At 36.0% G+C, this 11,550-nt stretch overlaps 1 protein-coding gene across 1 annotated transcript in view; it reads left to right on the top strand.

Moving 5' to 3' along the window:
* The window catches only part of USP12 (ubiquitin specific peptidase 12), a 99,800-nt gene extending 89,314 nt beyond the window's left edge, over positions 1 to 10,486 (top strand). Inside the window, exons 7-9 of the mRNA XM_012649901.1 lie at positions 1,841 to 2,038; positions 6,128 to 6,206; positions 7,289 to 10,486. Of these exons, the coding sequence (XP_012505355.1) occupies positions 1,841 to 2,038; positions 6,128 to 6,206; positions 7,289 to 7,390 (379 nt within the window). The 3' untranslated portion in view covers positions 7,391 to 10,486. The remainder of the gene's footprint in view (positions 1 to 1,840; positions 2,039 to 6,127; positions 6,207 to 7,288) is intronic.
* The last annotated feature ends 1,064 nt before the right edge of the window (positions 10,487 to 11,550 follow it).

Below are 11,550 nucleotides of genomic sequence, written 5' to 3'. Positions count from 1 at the left end.
ATCCCTATTCTTCCTGTGTTATACCTGATCAAACATATTTTATCCTCTGTTATGTAGATTTTTTTTTCCTCTTTTCTCCATTTGGACTCCCCACCCCCAACCCTTATTAAATTCTAAAAGCACATTTTTGCCGTGTCCATTTTTTTTCCTCTTCCTAACCTGACTGACTGCCATCTAGTACTGATAACTTGTTTTATACTGAGAAAATTCTTCTTTTACATTTATGCTCCACTGGAAATCTTCATAGGATATTTTGTTGTTTTACAAAGATTTTGTTTTAGCAATGGTACATAGGTTTAATTAAAGATCTGATGTTTAATAGTTAAATAGTATGTATAATTTTATATCTTGACTTTTTTACTTATAAGTATTTTCTCATGCCACTTAGAAACTTTCATCAGCATTGTTTTAAGTTGTATAATACTGATATGTTTGTATTGTAATGTATTTCAACATTTTCTACTGTTGAGTAGTTAGGATTTTCTCAACTATAGAAATGATCTCTGAAAGCATAGCCAATGTAAGATAACTCTACAAGTAGAGTTTTCTCATAGGTGATGTATTTGAGATGCTGTATTTAATTTATATTTCTAGAAATAGGATTACTGAGACAAAGGTCATAAAGGCTTTTAATTCATATGCTGGATTGCTTTCCAGGAATGAGTAGGTGTTTACCTTTTCTTCTGTTAATGTTTTTCAAAGCCCAAGTTAGTTGAATAGTAAATATTTTGGGAATAATAAGCTACGTGCCACATTTAGGATCTGTGGAATGCAATGCAGATTTAGTGTAATGCTATAAAATGCTATTTTTTTTTTTTTACTTTTTTAGAGGCAATGGCTTAGTATATTTTATTTTTTTAAATTATGAAACGTATTTTGCTTCATTGTACCCGTATAAACTTTAGTTTTGCAACACTTGGCAAGTGTCTATCACATGCCAGGCATGTTGCTGTTAATAGTGGAGAAATAAAAATGAAGGAAATGGTTTCTACTTGCCAAGAGTTCAGAGCTTAGAAGAAAAGGCCCATAATCACCTAATTTTCTTTTTTACTGGGTAAGAAGCTTGGCATGTATAAAATGAACCTGTAAGGTGCTGATGGGGGATTGAAGACAGCAGCTGTTTGTGCCAGAGGGCGTGATATTTGAGCTGATCCTTTAACAGAAGAGTAGACTATTTCAGGTGAAGTAGGAGTGCAAAGGCAATCTCAGGGAGAAATATTTAAGGGCATAATAAAGATTATTTAGAACATGAACTGCATGTGTCTCACAATTAAAAACTTCTAAGTTGCCAGGTTATTTTGGCCCCTTCCCAGGATATATGTAGTCATCATTCTTAATAAAGAGTTATTTCTTATCTCTGGCAAACACCCTTAGTTAAGTGGTCTTTAGTGCTTTTCTTATTTTGATCCGCTATTATCAGTCTGTTCTTTCATTATGTAGATTGATAGAACAAAACAGATTTCAGTCCAAAGGAAGTCCAAAGGAAGTGGCTGCTTCAAGAAACCCATTTTTCCTCCACCACTCCTGAGTATCACATGCATTTGGCCTTACTGTAAGGGATCTGTGTTTGAAAACACAGTTCCTTCTGTTTTGGACCCTTATCGAACGCCGCATCTTGTTATGTGGTGTGGCGGTGATTGGGGGGAGGGGTGATCTTAAGATGTTCAGAATGTTGCTTTGCCATATAAAAATAATTGGTAGAAATATGCAAGACTGGACAGTATTGGGGTATTAAAGCTGACCATTAACTATCTGTTAATTGGATATCATAAAGTTTGATAATTCAAGGACGTGGTAGATGTCTTTTATGAAATTTTGTTTTCATCTTTATTTTTAATAGGATGAAAGTTAAAAAACTGCCCATGATTCTAGCTCTACACCTGAAGAGATTTAAATATATGGATCAGCTTCATCGATATACAAAACTTTCTTACCGGGTAGTTTTTCCTTTAGAACTTCGTCTGTTTAACACTTCAGGCGATGCAACCAATCCAGACAGAATGTATGACCTTGTTGCTGTCGTGGTTCACTGTGGAAGGTAATTGCAAGTCTGGGGACATGGTGGTGAAATTCCTAGGTTAGTGGAGCGGTACACTTTCGGGATGTTCGTGAGTGATTCAGATGTAGAGCTTTTAGACATTCTTTATCCTCAAGTTTATTTCAAAGCAGATTTTTTTAGATATATATTTTATCATTTTTTTCCTTAAACTTTTTATATATTAAAATATCGTTGCCTAAATTTTTACTGTTATCATTTAAATATTAACTCTAAGAGTACTATCTGATTGCCTAAAGCTTTAAGGTCTGTTAGTTTTTCTTTTCCTTTATGTGTGTGTGTTGGGGGGCAGGGTTGTTGGTTAAAATGCTGCATAAATAAATTTTGCAAAATAAATCATTTCTTAGGTTAATTGGATATGTTCATTATATTAGTGGTGGTGAAAAGCTTTTAAAATGGCTTTGGAAATAATCTTCAAAGATCAGTTTTCTGATTTCACTAGCGTGTGTATTTATCATTTCTAATTAGCCAGTTTAGTGTGCTGTCTCATTCTCATCCTCTTTCCAACAGGGCATACATGTCTTCTCTGTATGAACATGTATGTATGTAAGTTAATTTATGAAGTGACAAAAAATTCTCAAGCTAAAAGAACCATCACATAATCAAAAGTTATATTTGAAAAAAAAAAAGTTATATTTGCAACTTACGGTCTACATTGACTGCTTAGAATTCCTTTAATGATTTTAAAACAGGGCGTTCATCCTCTTTCCCTTGGTTTTGGGAAACTTGTACTAACAGCATGTTATGTCCAAATAAAAAAATCCCGGCTTTCTCATCTTTAGCTCTACTCCCAGCTCTCTGCTCAGAAAATGCAGGGACAACTGGAAAGGAGTAGGTGCTCTGTAATGCCATCCTGTCCTCTCCTCTACTGCCTGGGCCAGTCTGGACTCCCTTCTTCTGTCCTCAGCAGGAATCTTTATCTTCCACTTTCGAAGCGTTCTACCTCTAAAGTAAGGATGATGACATCCAAAAGGAGTCAAACAGTATCAGATCCCTTAGAGAACCCTGACATGGTGATTCAGACCAGAGGTTTTAAGAGTCAGAGAAACCCGGATTTCAGTAACATTTCTGCCATTTGTGGGCACTGTGACTTAATACATAGCTTCCTGAAAAATCTTCAGTTTTCTCTTCCAGAAAATATAAATAATAGTAACCACCTCATTGCATTGTTAGTTTTCAAAGGGAAATGTGAATCATTTAGCTACTGCTACTGTTTTAATAACAAAAATATAATAACATTACCTTCTAACACCCTAACTATACCATTCTTTAGCCTCTTCAAATTTAGTGACAGTCTTACTATTCTAAAATTATGATGTATCTTTTGGGATTCTTCTACTCAAAGATCTTAAGCTCTGAGATTCCCAATTCAGATCACAACCTGGCCCCCTCCCTTCTCTGTCTCCTTTTAAATAGCCCCTACCTTTTCCCCCATAGCAGCCAGTCTCGACCTTTCTAACCCTTTCCTTGGCTTCACTTGTTTCTCCTCCCAACTTGAGCACCATTAGTTAAGGCATGTTCTCACTTCTCTTGTCAACTATCCGAGTCCTCTCTGTCGAATCCCCTCTGTAGGAATTGCTTCAGAAGATTGCATGGAGATGCTTACTGACTTTCCTCACAACTCTGGCTGGCTGTTTTCAGTGGGAATTCATTCCTGGTTGGGACCCTGCCCCCACCCCAGTTCCTTACTCTTCTTCCTATCTTGCTGTCATTGTCTCATGCCTTCCTGTCCCTCCTCTCTGGAAGTCTTTCTCATGCTCTTCTGTCCAGCCTCAGTCTCCATGCCGTTCTGTTCCTCTGTATTCACGTAAATGCTAGCTGCTCATTGCTAGCCCTAACTTACTGCCTTCCTATCATGTTTATCAGATTGTATGTCTGTTTTCCTTATGAAAGCAGGCACTTCTGAAAACAGGAAATAACATGCTCATTGATAAAAGGCTAATAATATTTTAAAATATTTTTCCATCAGACTTATTTGTAGATATGTTTCATATCAGAGTATGGAGTGTTTACATTTACCTGCATCCTTCCACTGTTGAGAACTCTCATTTTTAGCACGTCAGTGCCATGAGTAAGTAGGTGTCAGCGTACTCATTCTCTACCCCAGTGCCTGGCACACACAGATTTCCAGCAAGTGTTTGCTGACTGATTACCTGTGATCCTTTAAACCGGATGGGGCCCTGACTCCACCTTTCTTGATTCCTCAGCCCTCTCCCTTCCACCTCCTCTCTTCCCTGGGTGCAGTCTTTCCTTGTGGCTTCACTTTTACATCGTATTCTGCCTTGGATTCTGCTTTTGGAGTAGTTACCTACTGTACTGAAGTGTCTTCAGGGCAGGAAGTTGTTGGTGTCTCTCTCATCTCCACAGCAACCAGGACAGTGTTTTGCGCACATTGGTGTTCAGAATGCAAATCCCTACCGAACAGCTTCCTTAGGTGTGCATTTGTTAGCCTTGGCCCCTCATCTCTCATATCAGTATTAGTTTGTGAGATTAACTTCTGTCTCCTGTTCTTCATACTAGCTCTTTGCCAAAGGAAAAAGTTACCTTTTTCCAGTCCCCAAACCACCCACCTCCTTCCCTTCCACCCTGTGTTCCTCAACCTTTTTGTGATTTTTATTTCACCCCGTAACATTTTTTCTCATTTCCTAACCTCTCTCCATGAAACATAAAACCCTTTAGATGAATCCTAAAGAAATGTAGAAAATAGACTTAGTTCTATTATTTTATTTTCTTACGCTTTTATTAAAAGAAAGTTTTGCAGTGTCATCCTCTGTAGTAAAAAAAGTGCACTTGTTTGTGTCATACTGTCAGCCAAAGTAGTTACCTCACCTACGGCATCAAAGGATCTGAGAAACATGAGGCATTGTAGGAGGCAGCTTATTCTAATCCTTGGTTGCTGCTTTTAAAATAGTGTACACCATAAAGAATAATGTGTGTTGAAAATAATTTCAAATTCTATATCAATTACAGAATTACAATTCAAAAAATTATATATAAGCCTTTATATTGAATCGTACTTAAACTGGGAGAGGTTAAAATCATTGCTGTGTCCTTTTATAAAGGAAAGAATTTCTTTGAAAAGAAATGATGCTTTCTTTATTTTTATGCACATTTAGATTTTTGTCTTTGAGATTTGCTTAAAATGACATGCAGAGGCAATCATAATAATAGTTATAACGGTGTTAAGAATTAGGTACTTAACAATAGCACTAATAATAACTTACCATTGGGCAAAGGTCATTTACTTTTAAAGATGTTTATGAAGTTCAGGATTGATTGCAGAACCATGGATTTGATATCTTTGCCTGTTACACGCATCATGTTGGATCTTTCTTCAAGGAAAAAAACAATTGTCAAGGGAATGAGATTTAGAAATAATTCTGTATGGTGCTGGGCGAGGTGGTTCATGCCTATAATCCTAGCACTTTGGGAGTAGAGGCAGCAGGATTGCTTGAGGCCAGGAGTTTGAGATCAGCCTCACCAAGAGCAAGACCCCATCTCTACAAAAAATAGAAGAATTGGCCGGAGTGTTGATGCGCGCCTGTAGTCCCAGCTACTCGGGAGGCTGAGGCAGGAGAGTCGCCTGAGCCCAGGAGTTTGAGGTTGCTGTGAGCTAGGCTGACGCCACTGCACTTTAGTCCAGGCAACAATCTCGAAGAAAGAGAGAGAGAGAGAGACAGAGAGAGAGAGAAGAAAAAAAGAAAAGAAAGAAATAGTTCTATATACATCATTTTGTAGTTTAACTCAACTACCCCTCCAAAAATGCTAGAAAAATTTATTTCTTCTGTAGAAGCAAGTTTGAAAATTATTATAAAAACAATAAAAAATTTCAGTAGCATAGCTTTATATAAATAGAATACTGGTTATGTCTCTCACAGTTAAAGTACTAATTATTTGACTTTAAAATTGAATGCCTAATCAAGTAAAAAAAGATAAAGCTATGCTTTAGAATAGGCAATGAGTATTTTATGTTTCAGTTTCTTTACTCTATAAAACATCAAATTTAGGACATGAGAGAGTAATATTAAGAAACATTGTATAAAATTAACATTTCTTTTTTGTTTGTTTTAGTGGTCCCAATCGAGGCCATTATATTGCAATAGTTAAGAGTCATGATTTTTGGTTGTTGTTCGATGACGACATTGTAGAAGTAAGTAGTTTTCTTAATTTCTTATTTTTCTTTAAGGTTGTGTGTGGTGTATGTTGCTCTTCATTTTTTTCTCATGGTTTCTCACTCATATATGATTAGTGATGAACATTAGACAGATGTCTGGGCCTTTAATAACTAGTAGTCCAGTTCCTACTTCTCACTCCCTCACGTCCGAGCCCAGCACCTGAGTGGCCAACTAACACTTACACAACTAGAATAAAAAACGGAAAGCTTTTCAACAGAGTTTATTATTTAGAAAAAGATTTACTGAGCTATATAGTAATAACATTAGGTATAGTAAAGTACACAAATCTTAAACAGCTTGAATTTTTACACACGTGTACACCTCCCCACCCCGACGCACACACATACTCACACTGTAACACCGTCCAGATGAAGTTGTAGTGCATTTGCAGCTCCCCGACAGGCTGCTTGCTCCCCTTGCTGGAACCCACCGCTCTCCTCACCTCTACCCTCCGTCCTCCATTTGGACTTTTATCATTTTGATTAATTTTGCCTACGCCTAATGTAAATGGACTCATATAATTTATTTTGTGTCTGGCTTTTTTCACTGACTAGTATATTTGTGAGATTCATTCTTGTTACCTGTAGTAGTAGTAGTTCTTTTTTATTGCTTTGTAATTTTCTGTTGTATGAATATGCCAAGTTAAAGATCTGACTTTTTTGTCAAGTATTGACTATCGTGAATAAAAATGCCTTGATTATCCTGTATTTCTGTTGCTAGACATGTATGTAGGCCCATTTTTCTTGGGTGTATATCAAGTTGGACCATTGGAAATTGCATTTTTTAAGTCCAAAATGGTTGTCAGTTAGTGGTTTCATATAGTTCAACCTATACATAGAAGTAGAATTGCTGGATGTATAGTTTTATGTTCAGCTTTAGAAAATCCTGCCAAACATTTCTAAACTGTCCGCTTCGTTTTACATTCCCATCACCCATCCTTGGGAGTTCCTTTTGCCCCACATTCTCACCAATACTTGGTATTGTCGTCGTTTTGCTTTAAGCCATTCTGGTTGTGCAGAGCTCATTTATGTACTAATGCTTACATTTTGCCCCACAGAAAATAGATGCACAAGCTATTGAAGAATTCTACGGGTTGACATCAGACATCTCAAAGAACTCTGAGTCTGGTTACATCCTTTTCTACCAGTCTCGAGACTGAGGGGGAATCACGATGAAGAGATACTTTCTGCCTCATTTCTTCTCTGGTTATTTTGGAAAGGATCAAGCACTGTGTTTTCAAGAAAAGAGAAATGCAGGAAGCTCAGGGGGCAGTAGCACACTTTGCACACAATGAAGCAAAGACGATGGATTAACAAGCCCTTCCGATCATGGTAGTCGATTTATTTGCTCAGGTATCATGCTGTCTGTGCAGTTCCATATGACAAGGAAGTGAAAGCAGAGATACCAGCTCCTCTTGTAAAACAGCCTTCCAGTTATTGACACGCATTTTCTCTTTATTAATTGCACCAATAATGATTTGAATTCCTTGGGGGTGCAGTAGAAGGAATCGGAATCTGTGCTAGCTTGTATTGATAATTAAGGAGATGATATTGAACACACTGCGTAAATTCGTCTGTGTTCAGTTATGTATAAAAGCATATTTAGAGGTCTTTTCAAGAGTAAACCAGAAATACTTTTGGGCCCAACACTTGCAGTTGCCTTCCTGATGTAAAAAACTAACAGATGCTAGATAATCCAGTGTCAGGAAGACAAATATGTTTTGCTTCTCTGAAGAAGCTTATAATAATATACAGTATATGTATATGTAGGGAACAATTGGTCAAAAGTGGCTTTTTGTTTCCCCAAGGGGAAAGACTGGCTTTGTAATTATAACTTTTTCCTTATTTATTTTACTTAAAACTGGTAGAGTCTAAGTATTGTATGAAGTGCCCATGATTGTGTCAGTAAATTTGAGCATATTTTTATTAGTTTATGTCAGTTTAACTAGTCCTTTTGTTCTATTTTTAAGGTGAATTTTAAATTCTATCTAAAATCGATAAGATACCTTGAAAAATTGCAATGAGAGGAGGTGAATATTCTTTTTCAGGAGGAACTGATATCTCTGGCTACATATCTGTCCTTTTACTGTAGTTTATAAGTCAGTTATGTATTGAGCTTTAATTTCAGTAAAATAAAAAACTATCAAAAAGTTCCCTATAGTAGTTGGAATAGTAAAAGAAATTCTGAGGCAGTGGTGATATACCAATCTTTAGAAATCTAAGTATTCAAAATTTTAAGTTGAGGCCATGCTTGGAAAATATATGTCATAGCAGTTATGTTATTTTCAAATGTCATTTTTTACTCTGGAAAAAAGTAATATGTTTGTCATAATCCTAGCAACCTATATAGCAAGCTAAAAACCCCTTTGAAGATTAAATTTTAATGAAGTAGACCAGTAATACAAAAAACAAGTCTTTTTCCCCCCGGCTTTTACAAATCTTACTGGAAGAGTATATTTGTATTTAAGACTTCATTCTGTTGGGGGTTTTAAGAAATAATATATTTAATGTAAAATGTATGTAAACCATTGCAGTTGACATTTTTCCATGCACCAGTAAGTTATCTGACAGTGGCCGAATGTAACTTGCAGAAATAATTGAAAATTATATTCAAAATAATAGCAATCAGGCCTTTGATGTTCTCTATCAAACTCTTTTTCAGGAAGTAATTTTTTAAAATATTCTGTTATTTTGCTAAAACTGTTAACTATGGAAAACAACAAAAAAGAATATTTTTTTGTCTGCTGCTATTAACATTTTTATCTGTATCTTTTAGCTCAGGAAATGACTTCATCTATTCATTTCATAAACAGATCTTTAACAGGGTCATTTAACTAACTGGGCTGCTTAAACATGTGCTGGGAGAAAATTATGGTATTTAGTATTTGTACTAAATATCAAAAATATTTTGACAAATTGCTTTTTAAGATTCAGTTTCTAAAGCCTTACCCTGGCTGGAGTTGTTTTGTACAAATTACACACAGCCTCCCTGGTCTACCAACACTGCACAGAGAATCCCAACCAAGAATGTGGGCAAAGGCAGAGCAGTAGAAGTGGATGTACACTTTTTTATTTTGAAGGCTTAAACCAAATTGTTTTGGAATTTAAAGCTGTATTTTTTCAGCTTTCAGTACAGAGAAAAAGAGTAAAGTGAAGCTGAGTCAGTTTTAATTAACATCAGCTAGACCACAGCATGTTTAAGAAAGATAGATGAAGTCATTTGCATAAAGGTACAGCATTGAAATACTATGTTGTGTTTTTTATATTTTTGCATTTTAAAAAACCATGCAGTGAAAGCCAAGTGAAATTTCGTATTAAAGCAAGTTCTAGCGTTTGTATTGAGTTCATGGTAGTTGCACACTTTGTTCACATCTGCACTGTACTTACAGTATGATTCGTCAGGGGAGGGACTGCGGGGTGATGGTTTTAAATTTACTTTTTACTCTTATTGCAGCTGGATCTAAGTAAAATGTTTTGAAGCTTGTCAGAAACTCAACATACTTTTAAAACATGTGGGGTCAGGGTTTGGGAGAAAAAAATACAGGTATAGTAAGTAAGAAAAGTCACCCATAAAGCAAGCATTGTGAGGTTGTGTGCTGGTTGACAGTGATTAAATGAGGGGCAGATGTAAGTCGTAGATGGCGGCTGATTGCTATGTAACTATGTATATGTTTGTTGGGATGACTGTCCCATATTTTGTATATTGGAATAAAGATTTCTATAAATTATCATAACTAAAAGTAAATATTCTAAATTAAGTCCCACTTCTAAGCCACGTGGCTTCTGTCTTGGAAACTTTACCTTTGGAAGATTATTTAAGACGGGAACCAGGAGGCTTTGAGGAAAAGGGAAAGAAGGAAATGTACTATATGGGTCTTGTGGCCTCTAACCATCAGTATAGGGTTTTTTCTTTCCTTGATGGCACTAGAAAGACCTCATTTTCATAACATACTACTCTTGATACTTTCTTTAAAGATACTTTTTATTAAAGGTTCTCTCATGAGGTATTTGGCTGGGAGCCAGGAGGCTAAAGCGCTCAGGTCCTGGCTCTTCAGTGAATTTAACTGTGTGACCTTGGGCAAGTCACTTAACCTCTCTGTGCTTCAGTCTCCCTGTCTTGTAAAATGGGAGTAATACCTACCTCACAGGGTTGTTGTGGGGATTAATTAGAGATAATGTCTGTAAAGCGTTTAAGGTTCTTGAAGAAGGCGCTATATAAATACAAAATAATATCTATTAAAGTTGGTTTATTTGTGCTTGCGGGTTTTTAAGTGTGTTTTTTTCCCTTTTTGACTAAAATGTATTTGCAAATTAGAAGTAGACACTTTGGAAATTGTGTTACTACTTTTGCTCAAGTTATTATTTTTGTTATCCAAAGAGATTTTCCCTAGAACAGCATTGCATGCATGTAGAACAGCATTTTACATGTGCCTGCGTTTATTTAGCCCATAGCTTGCATTTATCTTTAGGTGGTAGCATGTCTTTTGAAAAATCCAAAGTTATTTTAAATTTAGAATCATAGACTCTTAGAAGATAAATACCTTTTTTTTAAATGTCAAAAACTAGTTTATTAATTTTATCATTGCCCCCATCAGTATTGTCATTATAAACTCATGGATTCAAAGGTATTGAATGTCTTTCAGTCCATTGCAGTTGTCATCCTTACTGAATGGCAAGTTTCCCCTTCTGTGGTCGTGGATCCTGGTTGGCTAGGATGTCTTTCCTGCCCTCTGTGATACAGTATTCCAAGATCAGCTTGTACACCTGCTGTGAACCTGGAATCAGCCACTTCTCCCAGGGCTTCTGGTTCGTTTTAATGGGAAATGACATTTAGCGACCACAACTTGGGCACTTGGAGTCCTCGCTCCTACAACCTGATCTCCTCCCTGCCCTCCGTATTTTTGGAATAAATCTCAGTATTGTCATAATTACTTTTTCCCAAGGACACACTGTAATCTTTCAATATTTAGGTTCAAGTCATTTTTTTAAAAATTCAGAGTTTTTGTGAATTATGGTTATTAGTATTTGTTCTGTTCCATTGCTTTGAATTTCTCCTTTAGTGACTCTTACAATATGTACGTTAGTTCTTCTTTACCTATATTCTATTACTCTCATGTGAATCCTTTTAACCTATTTTTCTAATTTTTCTTTTTTAATTTTTTCTTTTTCATCTAATTTTATTAAGAAATTATCTTTTATATCTACTCATTTTTTTTCTATTTTTTCCCCCAGTTTTTTTGCTTTTATTTTGTATTTTCTGAGTTCTACAATCTCTTGATCCAATCTTTCTTTTCTCTAGTCACCCCATATCAAAGTTTAG

Source organism: Propithecus coquereli, unplaced genomic scaffold (assembly GCF_000956105.1).
Source record: "Propithecus coquereli isolate 6110/MARCELLA unplaced genomic scaffold, Pcoq_1.0 Scaffold306, whole genome shotgun sequence".
Classification (NCBI taxonomy): domain Eukaryota; kingdom Metazoa; phylum Chordata; class Mammalia; order Primates; family Indriidae; genus Propithecus; species Propithecus coquereli.
This window is presented reverse-complemented; position numbering and strand designations above follow the sequence as displayed.